Below are 26,147 nucleotides of genomic sequence, written 5' to 3'. Positions count from 1 at the left end.
CACTGATTTAGTTCTTAGAGCCTGTAATGATGCCTAGTTCATGGTGATCTCAGTGATTATTTTTTTCAGTGAGTTTACACTGTAAAGTACTTGGAACAAAAATGGCCTTTGAATGTTAGCTGTTAGTACTGCTACTATTACTGCTGTGTAACTTAATTACAATTGTTGTATTTATAAATATACCACACTTTATTTTTAGTACTTACTGTATGCCTTATGGAGTAATGTAAAATTTCAACATGAACTTTCCTAAATACTTATAACTCTTTTAAAGTTAATAAATGGGGGCCCTGGCTGGTGTAGCTCAGTGGATTGAGTACGGGCCTGCGAACCAGACAATCGCGGTTGGATTCCCAGTCAGGGCACATTCCTGGGTTGTGGGCCAGTTCCCAGCAGGGGACGCACGAAAGGCAACCATACATTGATGTTTCTCTCCCTCTCTCCTTCCCTTTCCCTCTAAAAGATAAATAAATAAAATCTTAAAAAAAAAAGAATTAAAGTTAATAAATGAAACTTGTAATTATGGTGAGTCACAATTTCTCTTAAACATTCCAAATTTTGCTTATTAACCAAATCAAATACTCTTAATAGCTTTAAAGTCACAAGTCTGAAGTCAGTTAACTATTTTAAATTTAGAGCCGTGAGCTGTCAGATTCTGTAATGTTAAAATTCTCTTAAATATTATAAGTTGAGGAAAATATGTATAGTTTTAAACTTAACATAGAAATATTAATATCATGGGTTTGATATACTTAATTTCCATATTTAATTCTAATTCATTTTGGAGGTTGGGCAGTCACAGGAAGTGTTTTGTCTCAAGCAATTTGAAATTTCTGTGACACAGTTTATTATCAGCTACCGTATCTTGACAGGCTGATTGATTATCAGCTTGACATTGGCCTTGGAAGCTGCCTTTCCAGGTGGTTTTTCTCATGTTACAGATGGACATATTGAACCTGTAACAAAAATTGCCCCTATAATTATAGTGAAACTCCTTTGGTGTCTTCTGAATTTAAGTTTAAACCTTTTGTGAATATTCTGTAACTTTTTAAATTCCATTGCCTGATCAAATTATGTAAATTCTACCCAGATTGCTTTACCACTTCATTGGATTCCAAGGAACCATTTTCTACTTATGTGGTTAAGGCCATAGGTTTTAAATGACTTTTAAATGACACAAAGGAACTAAGAGGTGTTGATAGCTTTTGTTAATCTGTAGTGACTCAGAATATGCCAGAAGAGTAGAAACAGATAAAAAGTCTTATTTTAAAAAAGAAAATAGTAGTTTTGGAATTTTTTTTTCATCCTTGGAGGTGAGGTAGAGGATTACAGGGTAACTCACAGCATTATAATATTACATTAATAAATATAAAATAACCTTTGTTAGACTTTTACAAAGGCATCATTGTAAACCTTAGGGCTATATTTAAAAAGGTTATTTTTGTTCTCCATTTTAATATTTTTGTTAAATGTTTTGGTCAAATACATAGGTATACTTACGAAATTTCTGAACAATTCAGCAGGCAAGGGTAAATAACTAAATAAACTTTAAAAATTTTGCCTGAAACCACAGGCAGAAACCTGTAGTGCACATTGCTTAAAAGAGGAATTTTAAAAAGTAGGAAATTTAGTTGAAAAAGTTCTCTGAGCAGAATTCCGTTCAATTCACCAGTATAAAGGTACTAAGAATAAAAATGAGTTGTGCTGTTTTTTTGAGGAGCCTATAGTCATGTAGGAAATGTAGACATACCAAACTATGCATTGTAAATTCTGTAATAGAAGAATTAACCATTATTGGAGCAAGAGAGAGAGATCAGTTAAATCTTTGAATTGGGCTTTGAGAAAGAAGAGTTTTTAAATTAGGGACCTGAAACAGCTAGAATCAAGGCTGTGTTTATGAAGCCATATATTTGTGAACAGATGAAGACTAGATTGGAATGGGACTCTAATTAGGCTACTACACTAGTTTAATGGGGTGAAGAGGGCCTGAACTAGAGCAATAACATTGGAATAGAAAGATGGACTATCCTCCCCCCCAAGATATTTTAGAAGTTAATAAGAAGGGTTTGCTGATTATATATTGGTGGGAAAAGGAAGGAGTTAAGATGTCTTGCATATCCTCAGGTGAGGATTTAAAAAAAAGAAAGAAAGAAATTTAAAGCCCTTGTCTGGTGGCTTCATTTGTTGGAGCATCCTCTGGTACACCAAAAGTTTGCACATTAGATTCCTGGTCAGGGCACATACCTAAGTTGCAGGTTCAATCCCCAGTTAGGGCGAATACAAGGAGGCAGCTGATGGATGTTTCTCTCCTTCTCTCCTTCTCTCCCTCTCTCTCCTTCTCTCTCTCTCTCCTTCTCTCTCTCTCGTGCTCACGAGTTCAAGCCTCCCCTCCCTCCCTCCTTTTCTCCCTTTCCTCTTCCCCCCTTCTTCTCTTTCTAAAATCAGTTAAGCTTATTATCCTCAGGTGAGGATTAAAAAAAAAATCTCAAAGCTTTTTAGTTTTGGTGCTTAGATATTTGTCATTGAAATTGTTGACGAAGGGAGGAGGTAATTTTGGGGGGATAGTAAGATGACTAGGGATTTGTACTTGTTGAACAGAGCATACTTTTGTGGAACATCTAGATTGAGAGTTCAGAATGTGTTAGTCTGAAGTTTGAGGTAGAGGTTGGGGCTAGAGTTACAAACTGTTTAAAGATTAAAATGATCTGAAAGAGTTATAACTTTACCTATGGAGAGATGATTCGAAAAGGACATGCACATTTTGGGGAATGGGGAAGAGAGATGAAGAATCCCAATACATGACGAAATGGAGGGGAAAAGATACTTGGAAAATTTATCTTAATAAATTTTAAGTTGATTAAGATAAAAATCAACAAAACAATTTATTAATTTTTAGAGAGAGAGAAACATTGATTTGTTCCACTTATTTATGCATTATTTAGTAGCTTCTTATTATGTGCCCTGACCAGAGTTCCAGCCACAATTTTGGTGTATTGGGACTACACTGTAACCAAGTAAGCTACCTGGCCAGGGCTGCCCAGGGCTGGAAAATGTAATGTATTTTAGAAGGAGCAAAAGTAGAAGGAGGTGAGAGGGTAAATATGGTAGTCTCAAAGGAAGAAGGGAAGTGACAACTTCTTTAAAAAGCTTTAGAGGGATTTAATAGTGCGGGACTGAGAATAGAAACCTTTGTATTTGAATGGTGTTGGGAGAACTGGACCGCTACGTGCAAAAAAATGAAACTTGAGCACAAACTTACACCATACACCAAAATAAATTCAAGGTGGATAAAAGACTTAAATATAAGCCTTGACACTATTAAAGTTCTAGAGGAAAACATCGGCAAGAAAATCTCAGATATTTCACGCAGCAACATTTTTACTGATATGTCCCCTAGAGCAAGGAATATAAAGGAAAGAATAAACAAATGGGATCTCATCAAAATAAAAAGCTTCTGCATGGCTAAAGAAAACAGTATTAAATTAAAAAGAGAACCAACTGTATGGGAAAATATATTTGCCAATGATACCTCAGACAAAGGTTTAATCTCCAAAATATACAAAGAACTTACACGACTCCACTCTAAGAAGACATCTAACCCAATTGAAAAATGGGAAAAGGACTTGAACAGACACTTCTCCAAGGAGGACATACAGAATATACAGAGACACATGAAGAAATGTTCAATATTGTTAGCTATCAGAGAGATGCAAATTAAAACCACAGTGAGATACCACGTCGTTACACCAGTCAGGATGGCTATCATAAATAAAGCAACAAACAACAAATGTTGGAGAGGTTGTGGAGAAAAGGGGTCCTTAGTGTACTGTTGGTACGATTGCAAACTGGTACAACCATTAAGGAAAACAGTATGAAATTTCCTCAGAAAAATAAAAATCGACCTGACTTTTGACCCAGCACCCCTGCTAGGATTATATCCTATGAATCCTAAAACATCAATTTCAAAGAACCTATGCACCACAATGTTCATAGCAGCACAATTTACAATAGTCAAGAGTTGGAAGCAACCTAGGTGCCCGTCAGTAAATGATCAAAAAATTGTGGTACATATACAAAATGGAATTCTATGCAGCAGAGAGAAAGAAGGAGCTACCACCCTTTGCAACAGCATGGATGAAACTGGAAAGCATTATGCTGAGTGAAATAGGCCAGGTGTTGAAAGACAAATACCATATGATCTCACCTTTAACAGGAAGCTAAACAACAAAACAAACAAGCAAGCAGAATAAAAACAAAGACACTGAAATAGAGAACAAGGGGACAGTGACCAGAGGGGAGAGGGAAGGGAATTTAAGGGGGAAGGGAGGAGGGATTTGGAGGAACAAATGTGAAGGACACAGGGATGAAAGCTAGGGGAGTGGAGATGGGAGGGAAGTGGGGAGCATGGATGGGGGGGGGGGGGGGGGGAGAAATAGACAAAAAACTGTACTTGAAAAATAACTAAATTAAAAAATTTTTTAGAAAAAAATAATTTAAAAAGATATTTAAACAGAAAAAAAAGAAACCTTTGTATTTGGAGGAAGAACTAGCTGGATTTGATAGAGACTTTTAGGAATTTCGTTTTACATAATCACAGATCCAACAGTATGAGTTGCTTTAAAAAAATAAGTATCAGGCTGCATTAAGAGAATTCCATGCCTAATGAGGGATATAATATGTACTACAAATTGGTTAGAACATATTTACAATGTTGGCCTCACTTCTGGAAAAGATGTATTTTAAGAGCATAAATGAAAAACTGGATGTGTTGAGGAGGGTAGGAGATGAAGTGTCTGAGAACTCTTGAAGTAATTGAAAGTGCTTAATGTGGAGAAGGGGTGACTGACTAGGAAGGAATGAATAGTGAAGAATGGGAGGAGATAGCTATTTTCAGGTAATGAAAGGCTGTAATGAATAGGTTTCTCTGATTTTGAACTTAATATAAATATGTAGTATTAATTTTTTTATTTTTTATTAAATTTATTGAGGTGACACTGGTTAACCAAATTACACAGGTTTCAGGTGTACATGACACATCATCTGTACATCTGTACACCTGTATTGTGTGTTCACCCCAAGAATTTTTGAAAGATTTTAAACCTAAACACTTATATTCTTGCTATGAATTTACAGAATCATAAAAGTTTTTCCTTTTGCTTGAGGGAAAGGTATTTGTATGATTAGTTTAAAATGTGAGTTTGCACTGACTTTTCATTGGTGTGTAGAAATTTTCATAGCTTTGTATGATGAAACTGATGCTGACATTTCTAGATAATTGAACGGAAATTACATTATTTTATTTCTTCTGGGTAAAGACAAATTTTAGTGAAAATCGAAGTCATCAAAAGTGGTTTAATATAAAGCAGTATTTAATTTGGAATATTTTATTTAGGTATTTTTAATGAGATTTCGATGGTGTTATCAGAGAGGTATTGTAAACAGAGATATAAAAAATAAAGGACTTCTGTGATAAGTGTTTGAAATTGAAACCCAAAATTAGATTTTCATAAGGTGGGATGGTTTAAAAGTTTTTTTCCATAGGGAAGCTTGATGACAGTTCACATCTTTTTTACCCGCTGATGTCCTGTGTTTCTCTGTAAATAATTCTTTACACTCTGGGTTGTCTTACTGTGGGAAATTGTGCCACACATTTAAAACAATGGAATCACGTGACTTTTGCCATAATTCTTGAGGGATATCTTTAGTCTTAAGTTCTAATATTCAGTTAGTTGGCATTTGACACAGCGTGTATCTCTAATAAATGTTGCTATCTCAGTGTCAAATTATACTGGTTTTTCAAGTAAGAAAAATTTCCTTAGGTAAGTTAAAGTAGCTCAGTTAAATTAGCCTTTATAACCATTGTGTAACCTTGAGAAAAATATCAGAATGCCTTGTGTGAATTTTTAGCAAACTGTCTCTTTTAACCTCTATTGGTTTCTGCTATACAAGATGGGGCAAAAGTGGGTTTACAGTTGTTTGTGTGGAAAATAATACAATAGTTAAAAAACAGAGGATCAAATGAGAGATTGGGAAGATATGGAAGCTGAAGACACCTGATCTGCAAAGTACAAAGAAAATCTAGAAATAGGAAAAAAGTGTAAGGAGCCTCTGTGAAAACTCCTTACGCTTTTTATATTCTCATCATGGGAGTGCCTGAAAGAGAAGAGAGAGAGAGCAAGAAATTGAAAACTTACTTGAAAAATTAATGACAGAAAAACTTCCCTAATCTGGTGAAGGAAATTTTGTTACAAGTCTAGGAAGTGCACAGAGTCCCAAACTCTGAAAACAAAGTGGCCTGCACCAAGACACGTTATAATTAAAATGCAAAAGGTTAAGGACAAAGAGAAAATCTTAAACACAGCAGGACAAAAGTAGTTAGTTATCTAGAGATTTCCGGCCAAGATGGAGGCGTAGGTGGAAACACTGTAACTCCTCACACAACCAAAATTAAGGACAACAAAGATTTAGAAACAAAAACAAACAGAACAGACAGAAAATTGAACTGTATGGAAGTCCAGGAAGAGGGGCCATTGGAGAGGGGCCGCAGCAGGGGAAGGCAGCAGCTAGCAGACCCTCAAGCACAGGCAGCTGGGGGGATAGCCGACCCAGGCACAGGGAGGAAACAAATAGCATGCAAGGTGGTTGGCTGACCCTGTCACACATTTGCACGTAGATAAACTACGCAAAACAGGCAGCTAGACAGACCGTGCAACCCAGGGCCCCAGTGGAGGGAAATAAAGCCTAAAAGCACTGACTGAAAACACTTGTGGGGGTCGATGTCCCAGGAGAGACTCCCAGCCTCACAGGAGAGTTGGTTGGAGACCCACAGGGTCCTAGAATGTACACAAGCCCACCCACCCAGGAACCAGCACCAGAAGGGCCCAAGTTGCTTGTGGGAAGTGGCAGAGGAGACTGAAATCCGAGAGAGCAGAGCAAGCGCCATTGTTCCCTCTCTGACCCTACCCCCACGTACAACCCAGCAGCTGGGTTGCCCCGCCCTGGTGAACATCTCAGGCTCCACCAACTCATATGCAACAGGCATGACCTGACCAAAAAAATTAAGCTCAAACAGAAGAAGAAATCAAAGCCCCGGAGCCAATACTTTTAAGCGACCAAGAGATAGCCAACCTATCAGATACACAGTTCAAGACACTGGTGATCAGGATGCTCACAGAACTGGTTGATTTTGGTCGCGAATTAGATGAAAAAATGAAGGCTACACTAAGTGCAATGAAGGAAAATGCACAGGGAAACAATAGTGACGGAAAGAAAACTGGGACTCAAATTAATGGAGTGGACCAGAAGGAAGAAAGAAACAACCAAACAGAAAACAATGGAGAAACAAGAACTCAAAAAAAAATGAGGAGAGGCTTAGGAACCTCCAGGACATCTTTAAACGTTCCAACATCCGAATCATAGGGGTACCAGAAGGGGAAGAGGAAGAGCAACAAGTGGGAAACTTATTTGAACAAATAATAAAGGAGAACTTCCCCAATCTGGCAAAGGAAATAGACTTCCAGGAAATCCAGGAAGCTCAGAGAGTCCCCAAGAAGGTGGACCTAAAGAGGAACACAGGAACACACCAAGACCAAGGCACATCATAATTCCATCGCCCAAGATTAAAATGAAGGAGAGAATTCTAGAAGCAGCAAGAGATAAGGGGACAGTCACCTACAGAGGACTTCCCATCAGACTGTCAGCGGATTTCTCAAAAGAGACCTTACAGGCAAGAAGGGGCTGAAAAGAAGTATTCCAAGTCATGAAAGGCAAGGACCTCCATCCAAGATTGCTCTGTCCAGTGAATCTTTCATTTAGAATGGAAGGGCAGATAAAGTGCTTCTCAGATAAGGTCAAGTTCAAGGAGTTCATCATCACCAAGCCCCTATTATGTGAAATGTTAAAGGGACTTATCTAAGAAAAGAAGATAAAAACGATGAACAGTGAAAGGACAGCAAACTCACAGTTAATAACAACTACACCTAAAACAAAAGTAAACTAAGTGGACACCTAAAACAGGAGCAGAGCCACAGAAATGGAGATCACATGGAGGGTTAGCAACAGGGGAATGGGAGGAGGAGAACGGGGGAGAAGGTACAGAGAATAAGTAGCATAGATGGTGGGGAGAAAATAGACGGGGGGAGGGCAAGAGTAGTATGGAAAATGTAGAAGCTGAAGAACTTATGGCACATGGACATGAACTAAAGGTGGGGAATGTGGGTGGGAGGGGGTGTGCAGGGTGGAGGGGAATGAAGGGGGGGATGGGACAAGTATAATGGCATAATCGATAAAATATATTTTTTAAACAGTTTTCTATAAGGGAGCTCCCATAAGACTGTCAGCTGATTTATCAATAGAAACTTCATAGGCCAGAAGGAATTAGCAGAAATACTCAGTGAGTCAAAGCAAGGACCTACAACCAAGATCACTACCCAGCAAAGCTATTAAATAGATTTGAAGGACAGGTAAAAGAGCTTCCCAGAAAAGAAAAGGCTAAAGTTGATTACCACCAATCCAGTATTACATGAATCGTTAAAGGAGCTTCTTTAAGAAGAAGGAAAAAAGAAAAGAAAAATATGAACAGTAAAATGGCAATAAATACATATATATCATCAATTGACCCTGTAAAACAAAGCACAATCAGAGCAGAAATACACTCATAGATACAACATTTTTATGGTTGTCAGTTGGGAGTGAGGTTGGGGATATGGGTGAAAAGGTGAAGGGATTAAGAACACATTGGTTGTTACAGTATAGTTACTGAGATATAAAGAACAGCATAGGGAATATAGTCAGTAATATTCTAATAACCATGGTGTCAAACGGGTGTGAAATTTATCAGGACGATCTCTTGGTGAGTTATGTAATGTTTAGTCACTGGGGTGTATACCTGAAACCAGTATAATGTATGTCACTTGTAATTTAAAAAGTTTAAAAAGAATAATACAGTAATAAGTAATAATACAAGAATAAACTGTTTCACATACTCATTTATAAACCTACTTTTGCCCCACCCTGTATTTGACATGCCATCTTCAAGTTTGATTTTTTTTAATGTGTAAGAATAAGAAGAATCTGAGATCTTTTACCACCCACACTGTTCTAGTCATACTTTCTTCAAAGTTTTTTTCTTTTTCTTAATAAAAACATCAGATTAAACTTATGTTTAAAAAGTTGATTAGGTTTATTAGGAAAAAAACTAAATGAAATAAGTCAGTTGGCTGGAATCTAAAACTATTTCATCATTAGTAACATGAAAAGCTACACTAAGTGATAGCAAATCAGCAAAGCATATTATAAGCTTTGTTTTCTATATGTAAAGTGGGCTTCATGAGCATATCTTAATGTACTTTCTTGTAGAATCACTTGAAGCAAATTTAAAATTTTCATCAACAAATACAGCTTTATCTTAAAAGCAACAGGACATTGTCCGTCAAGGGGGCTTAATAAAGGTTATATCCTGTAACCCAATAAGCATGTTATGAAGAAGTAATTAGGGATGCAGAGATACAGTGGATGGAGACATACAGTGTACAAGGATGTTTCTCAAAATGTTATTTATAATCAGTTGTAAAAAATATCAGAAGTAGCTTAAATATTAGGACAAAATGGATATAGTTAAACTAGGGATTACTTAGAAGGGTTTTGTGTAGCCTTTAACAGTTGTAAGACTTTATCCATGTGACATGTAAAGTGCGTGTGTAAAGGAGCAGGATGCAAAAGTAAGAATGTGTATGAAGTTTGCTTTCAAAAACACAGAAATAAGGATGGAAGGGAATATACCATGATAGTAAGTGGCTGTTGGAATGGGTTAAGATGTATTTGTACTTTATATTAAAGCTGTTGTGCACCGGCGTGCGAACTAGAGGATCGTAATTCGATGCCCAGTTAGGGCACATGCTTGGGTTGCAGGCCAGTTCCTGGCAGGGGATACATAATACATTTGTGTGTCCCTGGCAGAGGCAACCACACATTGATATTTCTCTCCCTCTCTCATTCCCTTCCCCTCTAAAGATAAATAAATAAAATCTAGAAAAATAAATTTTTTAAAAAAGCTGTTTTGTAGTAATTATTTATTTGACAAATATGTATTGGGAATCAAGTTCTAGACTAGGCTCTTGATTTTAAAAGTAAAGAAGACATTTTTTCTCCCATTTCACCTTATATTCACGTTATGGAGACGGCAAGCAAATAATGCGTTGGGCCTTTAAAATTGCTGTTCTTTGATCATTTTTTACCAAAAATTGCCAAGTTTCACATGGTTAAACCTCTGTCGGATGGTAATAAGTGCTGTGGAGAAAACAAAGTACGGTAAAGACAATGGGGATGGTGGTTGAGTGGAGGTGAAGAGCGGCTATCCAGAAATATCTCATGTAGGTTGCCAGGGAAGCCCAATATGGTGATGTCCAAGAGAACTGAAGAAAATGAGGGAACTAAGCAGAAAAGTATTCCATACATACAGTATTGTAAATTGAAGTCCTGAAGTCTTGCAGTTGGGTACTGCAGTATATTTCTGAGTGCTTTAATGTTTTTGCAGTGTCATGTGTTCTGAACAGTGATACACCTTAAGCCAACTATGTTAAAACATTAAATTTTCCTGGGCAGAAGAAAAAAGATAATTTTCTATGTGTTTTTACATATGTGTATTTTCTGGATAACCTTTTTCCTATAAAAGATTTTATTCATTTCCCACATGATTTATATTTTCAAAGGTTTTGTTTACTAAACAAGTTGTATTAATCCTTTTCGTGTCAGCAGTGTGAGGTAACTAATGTTCCCATATAACTTTCTAGTCAAGAAACATAGAATTAATAATAAAAATGTAAATAGAGTTGATTTTTATTTGTGGATTCCATATTTACATACTCACCTACTTGTTAAAATGAATTTGTAACCCCAAAGTCAGTACTCTTGGACCTTTCATGGTCATTCACAGACATGCAGAGTGGTGAAAAATTTTGAGTTGCCCAAGGCACATGTTCCCAATTGAGCTTGAATAAGGTTATGCTCTGCCTTCTTTCAGCAGTCATACTGTAAACAGTGTTATTTTCATGGTCTATTTAGTGCCACGTCATTGACATTTTATGTTTCTGATGGCTGAGGTTTTTCTATTTATTTGAAATGATCCCCAAGTAGTTCTGAAGTGCTGTGTAGAATTCTTAAGTATGATAAGGTTGTGATTTATCTAATGGAGGAAATATGTGTTAGATAAGTTTTATTCAAGAATGAATTATAGTCCTGTTGGCAATGAGTTCCATGTTAATGAATTCAACAATGTTTATTAAATAAGGTGTCTTTAAGCAGAAACACATTAAAGGATTGATCAGCTGATGAAAATGTGTCCAGAGGCTTACAGGAACTTAACCTTGCATTTCCTTTAGGAGATATGGTTTCATATAAGCTCATTCAGAGTTTGTGGCAGCTTTATAGAACATACTTCAAATAACAAGATTGAACTATATGAAACTTGTTATGGCAGTTGTGTTTAAAATATTGAAACTAGCTTGGGAACTCCTTAATCTCCACTAGATTCTTAGATATGACTTAGAGGTGGATTAGTATGCTGGTGAAAATGTTTTGTCCTCTCTGAGAGAAAATGACAGTAAAAAAATGCAAGAACTTGAAGTAATTGCTATAGATCTGGGAAGACTTGACGTCTTTGAATTGGAATAGTCAGCCCTTAACATTGATATCAGAAACTATTTTTTTAAAGATTTTATTTATTTTCAGACAGAGGGGAAAAAGAGAGAGATGAACATCACAATGTGTGGCAGAAACAATTTGATGCCTCTCGCAAGCTCCTAGCTGCGGACTGGGCCTGCAACCCAGGCATGTGCCCTAATCAGGAATCGAACTGGGAACCTTTTGGTTCACAGACTGGCAGTTAGTCCACTGAGCCACACCAGCCAGGGCTGATATCAAAAAATTATTTCTGATGGGAGGACTCTGTCCTGAGAGAAGAATGCTAAAATGTCCTAATTCAATGAATGTTTATATTGGTTCATCTCCTTTGATTATATTATTTGTTCTTCAGACTTTTTCTATTCTTAATTATCATTCTTGATTCTTGTTTCTTGATTCTTGATTGACCAAAACCATTGAGAATTTGTAGGACAGATGGAGCATGGCTTTTAGAAAGGGGAAAAATAATCATTTATAAACTGTGACTGTTAAAGAAACTGACATTAAACACATCCTTAAAGATAAAAATCACTGAATAAAACTAATGGAAATTTAGCCTTTTTTCTAATTGACAAAATCATTTTTTTTTAATTGAGCGAGAGGAAGGGGAGAGAGACAGAAACATTGATTTGGTGTTCTACTTATTTTATGCGTCCATTGGTTGATTTTTCTTGTATGTGCCCTGACTGGTATCCAACCTGCAACCTTGGCATATGGGGACAACAGTCAAACCAACTGAGCTACACTGCCAGGAACCACCGTAATTGAGAAATTCATAGCCATTCCACATACAGCATTGTGGAATTTGGATTTAAAGTCATTATATAGCTAATTTTTACTATTCTAAAGCAAGCACTTAATAATCAGTTATCTAAGCATTAAAAAATGCTATAAACCAGTTGAAAGGAAAACATAAAAATTGGAGCAGAGGGATCTCTACATCAGGCATTTTACACAGGTCTTGCTGAATTATTAATATCTAAGTTGCAAATGTCCATTAAAGGTAAATGGTTGTGTAGAACTGAGATCATGTCTTAATGATTGTAAGTGTATAGTACAGAACATGTGCTTAATTAATGTATCTTGAAATGAATCAGTCTTGCTAGTCCAAGAATCATTTGTGAGCTAGTCTGTTCCAGGAATAACCAAGCTAGTTCAGATTTAAGAATGATGTATAGATGCTTTCTCTTATTTCCTGTAAGTCATCAGTCAACTAAGGGAATTTTTTTGACTTTCAAAATTGAACAGTTTAGGTTGTTTATCTAGCTTTAGGTAAAACTAAATCAAAGTTTAAATGATGTTCTTTTAGGCCTCTTTCCCTCTGCTGCTTCGCCGTGGAGAATTTCAGCCTTATTTCTCGCACCCTAGAATCCTGTCTCTCGGGCTACATCATTAGCCATGTAACAGATCTCTTGGAGGCACTATGATTGGTGCTGCTTGCATCCTAGGCTGTGTGAGCCTGTGTACATCCATACATACATACATACATGTATACATGTAGATTGGATCAGCCATGCTTAAATTAAATAACTGTATTACCAATATTAGTTTTACATGTTCTCAAATTTTATATAAACAGAAACAAACAGTATGCTCTTCGTATCTATCTTTTGCCAAACAGTATGCTTGTGAGCTTTATATTGTTGTGTGAACTGTTGGCTTATTTTCATTGCTGTATACTATTTCATTTTGAGTAATCAGCAAGTAATATATCTTGTTGATGGGCATTTAGGTAGTTACAAATAGTGCTGCTATGAACATTCTTGTACATGTCTTTAGATAAATATACACATACATTTTTTCCACATGTATGCATTTTGGGGGGGTTATATTCATATACCCAGGATGGAAATGAATGGTTGGGTCATGCAGTATTTATTTATTGATCTGTAGATATTGCCAAACAGTTTTCCAAAGTGGTTGTATTAATTTACACTCTTCACCAGTAGCCTAAGAGATCTGGTTCCTCCACATTCTTGTTAACATTTACTTTTGTCTTCTTAAAAAATCTTTCTCATTTTGATTTTCATTTTCTTGATGACTGATGAAGTAGATCATCATTACATGTTATTGGCTAACTGGATCATTATTGTATGTGAAATGCTTGGTCAAGTCTTTACCCAGTTATACACTGGATTGTCTGTCTTGTTCTTACTGGTTTAAATGAATTTATAAAATCTGTTTTAGACATGAGTTGCAAATATATTCCACCACTGTGGGTTCCATATTTATTCTAATTGTGTCTTTTGCTGAACAGAAGGTTTAAACTGTAATATAACCCAGTTGAGCCATTTTCTCAAATACTGCTTCTTGTGAATTGATTTATAAGAATATCTTTGCCTACTCCCAAATCACGGTGTTCTCTCCTGTTTTTTTCTTCTTAATAAGCTTTATTTTTTACCCTTTACATTTAGATCCATAGTCTGTCTGAAGCGATTGTTGTGTATGATATGAGGTAGTAGTCAAAACATTTTATTTCATGTGGATATCCAGTTAACTAGTTATAATCTGTTGAAAACTTCCTTTTCCACTGTGCTGTAATTTCACTGTTGTCATTAATCAGGTGACCACATTTGCTCATGCCCCTGTTGCTTTAAAAAAATAAAGTAGATGTTCCTTTTAAACATTTAAAAATGTTAAGACAAACCCAAAGCAAAGGTAATTCTAGAAGAAAAATTGTGATTTTTATCTTAAAAATCCTTTGTTTGATCTTGTATCAGTATTAAGAGAAGCAAGTTAAGTTTCCTGTTCTAAGGAGATTAATAGGAAATAAATAAAATTATGTGCACTTTTGGTATCAAACCTTATATACTGCATTGTGTTCAGGTCTCACAGCTCTCCACAGATGGATATGCTTTCCCTGTTAATCAACAAAGAGGGGGATTGACGGAAGGACTAACTGAATAATTTACAAATAAGTATAAAACTCTCTTCTCTAGTTCTGTTAAATGATGTCATTCACTAAGGAAGAAACATACTCCAGAAAATAATAACAGACCTTTCAAAATATCTCCTAATTTTGATTAGCACTGGGCTATTTTTTATTCTTACAGATTTTGTGTGAGGAGTATGAAGTCTTTATATTCTCAAGTAAATCTGTATTTTAACTTCTAGAAAGCCTGAATGTTTACAGCCACTGGGAAGAAGCATTAATTAACATAGGTCATATATCAGTCTATTTTTTCAGGCATAATCAATCTGTCTTTTCTCCCGGATGGAGTTCTTTGTTCAGTGTTTATAAAATTATTTGCATAATGTAGATAGCCACAGTGTCTTATGGATTGAATTTAGGCAGGAGACTAGGTTTTGATTCTGATTCTGTTAGTTGTGTGATCAGAGGCATTTTTTGAGTTGTTGCCATGTACTGGGAATGAGATGATGCCTAGCCTGTCTACTTTTGAAATTATTGTGAAGGTATGAGAAAGTTCTTTGCTGTTGTAAAGTACACTAATAGTAGAGTGGTTAAGACTCTTTGCTCTACCACTTAATTTGCTGTGTAATGTTGGATAAAATACTGGGTCAGGCAAAAAAAAATTTTTTTTTTGTAAGATGGTTCTAGTAGCGCTTCTTTCGAAACAATTTTGTTGGAGTGTATTGTGACAACTGCCATATCAGTGTGTGTTTTAAAAAAACTTAATTTTTATGAAGTCATTTTAATATTGAAGATGGAAGAAAATACGCAACATTTCCAACATAGTATGTTTTATTATTTCAAGAAAGGTAGGCCCTGGCTGGTGTAGCTCAGGGGATTGAGCATGGGCCTGCGAACCAAAAGATTGCGGTTCGACTCCCCGTCAGGGCACATACCTGGGTTCCAGACTAGTTCCCAGCAAGGGAAGCACAAGAAGCAACCATACATTGATATTTCTCTCCCTCTCTCCTTTCCTTACCTTCTAAAGATAGATAGATAGATAGGTAGGTAGGTAGGTAGGTAAATAGATAAGAAAGAAAGGTAAAAATACAACTAAAATGCACAAAAAGAGTATATGGAGAAGGTGGTGTGACTGACTGAACATGTCAGAAGTGATTTGAGAAGTTTTGTGCTGGAGATTCTCAGTACACAATGCTCCATGGTTGGGGAGACCATTTGAAGTTGACAGCGATCAAATAGAGAAATTAATTGAGAACAGTCAACATTACACCACACAGGAGATAGCCAACATACTCAAAATACTCAAATCAATAAAGTTATTGGTAAAAATTAAAACTGTCTTTTTTAAAATATATTTTATTGATTATGCCATTACATTTGTCCCATCCCCCCCTTCATTCCCCTCCACCCTGCACACCCCCTCCCACCCACATTCCCCGCCTTTAGTTCATGTCCATGTGCCATAAGTTCTTCAGTTTCTATATTTCCCATACTACTCTTGCCCTCCCCCTGTCTATTTTCTCCCCACCATCTATGCTACTTATTCTCTGTACCTTCTCCCCCGTTCTCCTCCTCCCACTCCCCTGTTGCTAACCCTCCATGTGATCTCCATTTCTATGGTTCGCTCCTGATCTAGCTGTCTTCTTAGTTTGCTTTTGTTTTAGGTGTGGTTGTTAATAACTGAGTTTGCTGTCCTTTCACTGTTCATCTTTTTTATCTTCTTTTCTTAGATAAGTCCCTTTAACATTTCACATAATAGGGGCTTGGTGATGATGAACTCCTTGAACTTGACCTTATCTGAGAAGCACTTTATCTGCCCTTCCATTCTAAATGAAAGATTCACTGGACAGAGCAATCTTGGATGGAGGTCCTTGCCTTTCATGACTTGGAATACTTCTTTTCAGCCCCTTCTTGCCTGTAAGGTCTCTTTTGAGAAATCCGCTGACAGTCTGATGGGAAGTCCTCTGTAGGTGACTGTCCCCTTATCTCTTGCTGCTTCTAGAATTCTCTCCTTCATTTTAATCTTGGGTGATGGAATTATGATGTGCCTTGGTCTTGGTGTGTTCCTGTGTTCCTCTTTAGGTCCACCTTCTTGGGGACTCTCTGAGCTTCCTGGACGTCTATTTCCTTTGCCAGATTGGGGAAGTTCTCCTTTATTATTTGTTCAAATAAGTTTCCCACTTGTTGCTCTTCCTCTTCCCCTTCTGGTACCCCTATGATTCGGATGTTGGAACGTTTAAAGATGTCCTGGAGGTTCCTAAGCCTCTCCTCATTTTTTTTTGAGTTCTTGTTTCTCCATTGTTTTCTGTTTGGTTGTTTCTTTCTTCCTTCTGGTCCACTCCATTAATTTGAGTCCCAGTTTTCTTTCCGTCACTATTGTTTCCCTGTGCATTTTCCTTCATTGCACTTAGTGTAGCCTTCATTTTTTTCATCTAATTCGCGACCAAAATCAACCAGTTCTGTGAGCATCCTGATCACCAGTGTCTTGAACTGTGTATCTGATAGGTTGGCTATCTCTTGGTCGCTTAAAAGTATTGGCTCCGGGGGCTTTGATTTCTTCTTCTGTTTGAGCTTAATTTTTTTTGGTCAGGTCATGCCTGTTGCATATGAGTTGGTGGAGCCTGAGATGTTCACCAGGGCGGGGCAACCCAGCTGCTGGGTTGTATGTGGGGGTAGGGTCAGAGAGGGAACAATGGCGCTTGCTCTGCTCTCTCGGATTTCAGTCTCCTCTGCCACTTCCCACAAGCAACTTGGGCCCTTCTGGTGCTGGTTCCTGGGTGGGTGGGCTTGTGTACATTCTAGGACCCTGTGGGTCTCCAACCAACTCTCCTGTGAGGCTGGGAGTCTCTCCTGGGACATCGACCCCCACAAGTGTTTTCAGTCAGTGCTTTTAGGCTTTATTTCCCTCCACTGGGGCCCTGGGTTGCACGGTCTGTCTAGCTGCCTGTTTTGCGTAGTTTATCTACGTGCAAATGTGTGACAGGGTCAGCCAACCACCTTGCATGCTGTTTGTTTCCTCCCTGTGCCTGGGTCGGCTATCCCCCAGCTGCCTGTGCTTGAGGGTCTGCTAGCTGCTGCCTTCCCCTGCTGCGGCCCCTCTCCAATGGCCCCTCTTCCTGGACTTCCATACAGTTCAATTTTCTGTCTGTTCTGTTTGTTTTTGTTTCTAAATCTTTGTTGTCCTTAATTTTGGTTGTGTGAGGAGTTACAGTGTTTCCACCTACACTTCCATCTTGGCCGGAAGTCTGAAAGCTGTCTTTTATGAAGAAAGCCATAGGGACTTTTTGACCCAATGTTTAACCTTTTAAGCCTCAGTTTTCTTATATGTAAAATAGAAACAATACTTCCACAGTTTTTTTTTTTGGAGAGTTTTAAATGGGACAGTGCATATAAAGCATAGTGCCTGGCGTATTGGGTATAATTAATGTTAACTATCCTTATTATATCCATATATTGATTATATATTATGTACTCGGGCTACTTTATATAAATTACTTCATTTAATTCGCAGGACAATTCTGGGTTGTATTCCCCCCCATTTCACATATAAGGAATTAGTATCAGAACTTAATTGATTAAAGTCACATAACTAATAAGTGGTTTTGTTTGGATTGGAACCTAAAACTTTTTTTTCTCATTATACTCAGATTCCTTTAAAATATATACTGTAGCTGTGTTTATACTTTATAGACAAATCACCTTTGATTGATATGTTTACAGAATTTTTCAAAGACTGAACTTTTTGTATTTCCATGGTTTTCAGACGTCTTCTATCCCAACATTCCTAGGTTTCTTTAATTTCTTCAATAAGCCAGAGCTTCTATGCCAGAAATAAACATGCTTTGTTGATGTATAATTAAGAACAGTTAATGGTTTGTTTACAAACCACTAGACTCTCTTGAGTCTGAGTTAGCTATATTACAGAGTAACTCAAAAATTCACCTCTGGAAAGGGAAAAATAGTCTGATTTGTTCTCCTTATTTGTAAGGAGCTTACTTGAAATTGAAGTACAGAACTGTAGTGAAGTTGTGGAGACTTATCTTCTTGGCACTGGGACCCTGGGCTGGGGGACCTGGCTCTCGAAATACCCTTCTTGAATTTTTATCCACCACATGTAGATGTGAGACTAACTCATTCTGTGTCTGCACTCCTCCTACCAGTCTAGATGGCTGTGGTTTCTTTAATTCTGTAGTTGTCAGACTTCCAGTAAACTTGATTTCTGATGGTCTGGGTGATGGTGGTTCTATATTTTTTTGTAATTTTGATGTGGTTGCATGAAGAGGGGAGCCATGACTGTGTGTGCGCCACCATCTTGACTGGAGGTCTGTTATTGTTTTCTAATTTAATTTTATTTTGGTCATAATTTATATGACTTGAATTCTTTAAAAAGTTATCATTATTATTTTCAAGTAACTTTTTCGAAATAACTACCTCCAAATAACTACTTTTAACTGTTTTAGGTTATTTATGTTTCAAGTGGCTACAGTAAAGTGATTATTTGATATAATTAAGTTTAAGTCTATTTTGCTGTCACTGCTTTTTAAAAATTTCTACTGTGTTTTTTGTTCTGTTTTTCTTTCTTTTGGTTTGAGTTTATTTAAAAATATTTTTCTGTTCTTTGTTGACTTATTAAATCCTCTATTTCCCTCCTTTCTTCCCTGATTCCTTTTCTTCCTCCCTCTGCACTTTTCTTCCTACTTTCATTTCTTCCTTCGGTTGCTTTAGGGTCCATGCTTACATCTACAGTGCATCTTGCAGTGATGTTGTACCGCTTCATATGTACTGTAAGAGTTACAACATTGTATTTTCCCCCACCTGGTTGTTGTGCTATTATTACATTTTACTTGCATGTATGTTATAAACATCTTGATATATTGCTGTCTTTTTTTCTTTAAATAGTTAGTTATGTTTAAAGAGATTAAAAATTAAGGTATAAAGTAGAAAATTCTTGTGTATTTATACTCATTTACCATTTCTGGTGCTTTTCTTCATTTGGATAGATCCAGACTTCCATCTAGTATCTTTCTACTTCTGCTTGAAGAACTTCCTTCAACATTTCTTCTAGAGAATGTTAGTGATGGATTCTTTTAACATTTATAATTTGAAATCATCTATTTTATTTTAGTTTTTTAAAGATATTTTCTGTGGCTACTGGAATTTTAGTTGATAGTTTCTTTCAATATCTTAAACATAAACTCTTAAACATAAACTTTACTGTCTTGTTTCCAGTGAGTAGTCTGCTATCAATCTTATTTTTTCCCTGTGTATACAATGTTATTTTCCTTTATCTGCTTTCAGCATATCTTTTTATTAGTGGTTTAGATCAATTTGGTTTTGACGTTACTAGTTGGCTATGGTTGTCTTCATGTTTCTTGAATTTGGCTTTATTTAGTTTCTTGTTTATTATTTTTTGGCTTCTTTTGGGTGTGTCAGTTACCCATACGCTGGGGTGCTTGATGGTGTCCCATGGCTCATTTGTGTTGTTTTATATAGTTTCTATTGCTATGTCTTTATGTTGATTGAATTTTTGAAATCTTCTTTTGGGGATATGTTTATTGATATGAGAGAAACAGAGAGACACACAGACAAAGACATTAGTGTGAGAGAGAAGCATTAATTGGTTGCCTCTCCTCAAAGCCCTTACTGGGAAGCGAACCTGCAGTCTTTTTGTTGTATGCGATGATGATCCAACCAGCTGAGCTACCTGGCTAGGGTGTTTTGGCATTTTCTTTGTAGTGCCTAATTTCTTGTTAATCCCAACCAGTATTTTTCATTACTAGAAGATTCAATTTATTTATTTTTAGTACCTTTCATATCTCTACCTAATATGATTAATGTTTCCATTTACCTTTTGAACATATAATTTACAGTTATGGAGACTACAGTTATAATAACTGATCTAATGTTCTTGTCTGATAAGTCTGTTATATGGATCTTTTCTCTTGATTGATTTTTCTCCTCAAGGGTGGTATTTTCCTATCAATTTTACCTTATTTTGGTTCTGGGCATCTTTGTATTTCTATAAATATTGAGCATTGTTGTGGGACACAGTTAAGTTTCTTGGGGATGGCTTTATTGGTTTGAGACTTGTTTTAATTTTGTTAAATGGGACCAAAGCTATATTTAGTCTAGAGCTCATTTTGCCCCACTACTGAGGCAGTGACCCTCTGAACACTGTACTTGATGACATGAATTTTGAGGGTTTCTACTGTTTGGTAGGTGTTCCTGGCTGTGGGTGTTGATATGCTATAACTTTGTCTAAGCCAATTATTAAAATGTCAGGAAGTTTGTGAGCTGATTTTTCTTAATGTAATCCAATCATATAAGCTTATAATTAAATAAATTATATTAAGAGCAAAGGTAGTGAATATTTAAAACCCACTACCTCCTACTTGTATTATTATTACGTATTACTCTTTTTGTGCTCTGGTGGTAATTTGCTACAGTGGATCTCCTCCCAACTTTGCACTACGTGGTATCTCTTGATGGGTAGGAATATTGACTCCACGGACATTGGTAACCCTATATATAAACCATGAACTACAAACCACTCACTACCCCCAGTTGTTACATTTTCCAGCATACCCCTGGCTATGCGTATCTATCTTCACTCCTTATGAATGGTTTTCCAGTGTGATCAGTACCCAGCTCAAGACTTGAGGGGCATCTCTGCAGAGCTTCTGAGGTTTGTCTTTTGTCTCTCCACAGTTCCTACCTCTCTAGTACAGTGTTTTGGGGACCCTACCTACTTCGTTCTCCCCAGACTTCCTCACTTCTTCTTAACTCAGTGAGACTGCTGTGCTTTGTCTGGGATTACCCTCCCTGCTCTGCAGCCTGGAGCCTCTAAGCCGTTAATCTGGGACAGTTCAAGGCTTTGTTTCATGTTTTTCCTCTTTCATGGATCACTGTCCTACTTTATCTGGTTGACAACATCTGAAAAACAACTTTAATACATTTGTCCAGATCTTTAGTTGTTTCAATCTTGGCCAGAAGCAGAAGTCACTAGGAAGTGTTTCAGATAAGAGAGTGACATAAGTGTGCTTTTTAGATCACTCTGTGACCATGCACTTGTAAGGGACAAGACTTAAAGTAGAGGGGCCAATTACAAGGCAGGTGCATTATTCAAGTGATGATGAGGCCTAAGGTTGGTTATGGTTGATGGCACTGGAGAGGTAGGGAAGGATTTGAAATATGAATGGAAGAATTTAGTTTAGGGTTTCTAAAAGGATAGATCATGAACCACTTACATTTGAATCACCTGTCGTATTTGATAAAATTAAGATTCCATGCCCTGTCCCAAGTTTATTGAATCTGAATTTCTAAGGAGGAGGTTTAGAAATCTGCATTTTAAGCCAGTATCTTGTGTAATGCTACAGCTAAAGTCTCAGAAGAAACTGATGCAGTTTTTTTCAAAATATAATCCTCTTCCTAGGGAGAGTCCCCAGTGGAATTTGGGATGATCTAAAGTAGTTAATGAAAGCTAAAGATTTATGCATACATGTCCAGAGTGCTAAACCTGAATTTCTGCTGCGGTTGGTTTCAGGAATTTCTTAGGTACGCTGAAGTCTGAAACCAAGAAACCAAAGTACTTCACAGACATAATCTCTTTTGACCCTTTGACAGGTAGTATGCAGGTATTTTGTCTCTTGTTTTATAGATGAAAAATGAAGTATAGAAGCACAGAATGATTTGATATGGTCAGTTATTATTAGGGGCAGAAGTCATACTTCTTTCTCCCTCCACTAAATCTGGTGTTCTTTGTGCTATCTTTCTGTTGACATTGAAATAGGCTTATATCTAAAATCTAAGACACTGGACCTGTGGGAGGTCCAATTCATGGGGCAGGAAAAGTACTGTTCTTTGGTTATACTTTGTACCAAATAAAAATTTGGTTTGTCACCAACTGTGCATCCTAGTCAGCTAAGCAATCTTGTCTCATCTTAGCCAAGACCTCACTAAAATGCCCTCCCACATGAAACACACCATGGAAACCATGATGTTTAAGCTTCATGAACTTGCTGAGGATACAGGCTGCTTAACAAAGGAGGACTTGCGAGTATTTATGGAAAAGGAGTTCCCAGAAATTTTGGAAAATCTGGCTGTGGACAAAATAATGAAGGACCTGAACCCCAGCACCAAGATAGCAGACAGGGTTCCAGAACTTTTTTGTGCTAATTGCTGGTTTCTCCATCATTTGCAACAATTATTTTGTAGTACACACATGTGAAGCAGAAGAAAAAGTAGTAGGCAGCACTGAGAAGTTAATCCCACCCTGATAAGAGTTCTCTGCTGTACAGCTTCCCCCTGTATTTTAGGATATCAAGAGCAGTTTGGAACCCTTAGAAAATGCACAAATAAAATCCCACCCCATTTGACAAGAAAAGCCAATTAAAGCCAGATAAGCTTTTGATTTTTTATGTTGCTTGCATTCTCATGCGTCAATAAACAAGTTTTTTTTTTTAGTTCCTTAAAAAAATTGGTTTAGCTTTCTATAGCAGGTAACTGTGATAAGCTTAATTGTCTGGGAAAGGTATTTCTGTCTTTGACCTTTCCAAATGCTTTTTATAACTGACTTTGAATATTCCTCTTTGTTTCTCTCAAAATTACTTAAAGGCATAATGTAGTGCACATATTTGATATTTTCACTTATAACAACTGAAGAATTGAGTCTGTAGTATAACCTTTCTTTTTAGTATTTTCCTAGGGTCTTATTAAACTAAAAAATCTTCAGTTTCTTACAATTCAGGTTGGATTTAGCTTAGAATTCACAGTTTTATTTTTATAGTAAGTTGTGTGGCTTATGACTCTGTTATATCACTAGCATTAATCATTTCTAGTGAGATTTTTCTGTAGTCTTTTGAAGTGACTTTCATATGTGCCATGAATCTGAGTTCCTGTGATGTATTTGACACAGTAGTACCAGTGTTAGCTTTCGAACAGTAGGGAAAGTAATTCTTTTCAGTTAAGATTGGTTTTTGAATAGTCAATGAATTTATCAGTACATGAAAACAAGCAGACCTCTGTGGCAAGGAATAAATAAGAGGCATTAGCAGTAGGATTTTAAATGGTTTGTTTCCATTTTGTATGCTTATTTAAAGACAAAATAACCAGGTTTTTTAAACTTATGGAAGTAAGTTACTGTAGTTAAGTAATTCCAATAAAAAATTATTGGTTTTACAACTCAGAATAGTTTATCTGCTGCAGAACACATATGGCATTTGTGCTTGATGCTTAAATTGGAAATGTATAGTGAATGAAATGAGCAATGTGGGGAATACAATAGTTTTGATTAGTTTAATTTTTTTTGCTTTTTACTAGGAAATGTCTTACAAGCAACTTAAAGAATAGTTAAAATTTAATTGTTTGTTATTAACATCTTTTAACATTTGGAAAAAAGTGAATAGAGAATTGTTTTAAATGTTTGAGGATCGATGTAAAGGTTTCTTATTATCTACTCTATTTTCTTAATTTAAAAAATTGTGATATATTTGATATTATTTTCTACTCTAACATTAATGAGAGATTTTACTGAGAATGTCTGGCAGATTGACAATTCCAGTAATACATTTTATCCACAAAATAGCATACGGCTATCTGCATTTTCTAGGTAGAGCCTTACTCTTTCTTTTTATTGCATAGGAATTTGAAATGGTACATCATGGTGTATCATTTTAGAATGCCATTCATAGGTTTCTTTCTTTGATATATGTGAATAAGGATTCCTTTTGTAGCTCATTTTTTCCATTTATAAACTGGTAGAAAAGTTTTATATAAAGCTTTTCTTCATCGTAAGCACATCTATGTGTTTTTCAGACTTGTGGCCTACAACCAAGCCTGTGTTTTTAAGAAGCTGGCTTTTAATGCTCTGGTTTCTCTTCAGATCATATAAATTTTTTGCCTCTTAAGAAGCTGGCTTTTAATGAATATTTGTACAGTGCAACTGCGTTCATTTCTCTTCATTTATTTTATCATATTTACTTTCTATTTACTTCCAAAATAATGTTGAGTCACAGGTGAATAATCTAACCAAAGCAAAAATACTACTTTAAAAAGCATCAAATATATTCAAGTTACATTTAATGGATCTTTTTTACTGAGTTCTTAAGCATTATAGATTTACTTCCTAAGATTATTGTATAACAAACTAGTACTTTTCTACTAATGTCTGAGAAATTATAGACTTTTAGAAAATGATGTATATCTATGTTGATAGAAGCAATCTGAGGAGCTCTCAAATTTGTAAGAAGTATTTTTATGGGGGTACTCTAAAAAGCATTTGTAAGAGCATTATTAGCAAATCATCTGTCTTTGAGGATAACACATTTTATAGCTAAATATAAGGAATTATTTTTATAATTTATTAGAAAATGTGTGCTGTGTGTTTACAAATATCAATTTTATCCACAAATCTGTAAACAATTACACATCCATAGTGACTATATTGTGGTTTCCCTTCACAGATACCAAGTTGTGCTAGTACACCATATAAATAAATAATACCTGAAGTCTCAATGTAACATGGACATTAACAGTGATGACAGATAAATGCAGACGCTTGGGAATCAAATACTAGGCGAAACACTTTTAAAAAGGTAAGAAAAAATGTAATCTTAATTAAGGCCAAGCAGGCTGTAGTGTTAGTAGAATTAATTGACTACAGTTTGTTTTTCAGTGTATCAGGCTTTTTAGAAACACATCTGCATAATCCTGTCTGACTTAATACTAGTAGAACTCAGCTACAAGTATCGGTTCTGTGAAAATAACAGTTGGCGATATCCTTGCCTGGTAAATACCCTAATGGATGATATTCCTATAATAAACCCTAACCGAAAAGGTAATAACATGGCTGACTAGAACTTGATAGAGTGCTAGAATGGGCGTATCAGTGTATACTCAGACACATCTTACATCGTGGATCCTCGTTACCACTGTGTACTGTAGAATATAATATATGTTTTGCCATGTTTGTGAAAGGCTTTCAGGGTTGGATACAAAGGAGTTGGCAATTGGAATCCTTGTTATAAGATGAGTGAATTTTCAAGTCAAGGATTACTTTTTATAGGACCCTGTTTTCACTGTGTACACTCCTGTTAATAAAAAAAAATTTAGTGTATTAATCTTACATAGTTTTCTTACCTTGTGCTTTTCAAGAAATTATAAGGCACATTTGAGAGAGGTCGCATCTATAGATAGCAGGTATCAGTCAGCCCTGCTCCCTTTCTAGCTGACTAAACCCCTAATTTGATTTTACTAGGCAGTAAGTCTAGTTTACAAAACTTGATAATTGCATCAGTTTTAAAATTGTAATCCTTCACCAAAAATAGTGTCACTTTGAGACTATCTAGTTTTGTGTTTATAATAGAGTGACAGTTTTCATCATAAACACTTAGTTTTTTTCCTAGTGTTCCTCCTTGTTTCCAAATGGACATTCATAACTCATTTAGCCAAATTGGCTGAAAAGAATATCATAATATATTGTTATAAAATCAAGCTGTAACTAAACATATTGACCAAGAACTTGAATTTAATTAAGGTAATTAAAATATCTGGCCAACTGGGTACTAAAACCAGAAAATACTTCCTCTTTTTGTCCTTT

At 36.2% G+C, this 26,147-nt stretch overlaps 1 protein-coding gene and 1 pseudogene across 5 annotated transcripts in view; both read left to right on the top strand.

The window, feature by feature from the left end:
- ZZZ3 (zinc finger ZZ-type containing 3) overlaps positions 1 to 26,147 on the top strand; it is a 100,189-nt gene that overhangs the window by 15,029 nt on the left and 59,013 nt on the right. For all 5 annotated transcript variants that reach the window (XM_053655590.1, XM_053655591.1, XM_053655589.1 and 2 more), the window contains exon 2: positions 25,012 to 25,143. Coding sequence is in view for 1 of the 5 variants with exons in the window: in XM_037148128.2 (XP_037004023.2) it covers positions 25,097 to 25,143 (47 nt within the window). In the remaining 4 variants the exon portion in view is untranslated. The remainder of the gene's footprint in view (positions 1 to 25,011; positions 25,144 to 26,147) is intronic.
- Positions 22,092 to 22,900, top strand: LOC119051394 (protein S100-A10-like; annotated as a pseudogene).

The sequence above is a fragment of the Artibeus jamaicensis genome, unplaced genomic scaffold (assembly GCF_021234435.1).
Source record: "Artibeus jamaicensis isolate MK-2021 breed Jamaican fruit bat unplaced genomic scaffold, CSHL_Jam_final scaffold_1019, whole genome shotgun sequence".
Lineage (NCBI taxonomy): Eukaryota > Metazoa > Chordata > Mammalia > Chiroptera > Phyllostomidae > Artibeus > Artibeus jamaicensis.
This window is presented reverse-complemented; position numbering and strand designations above follow the sequence as displayed.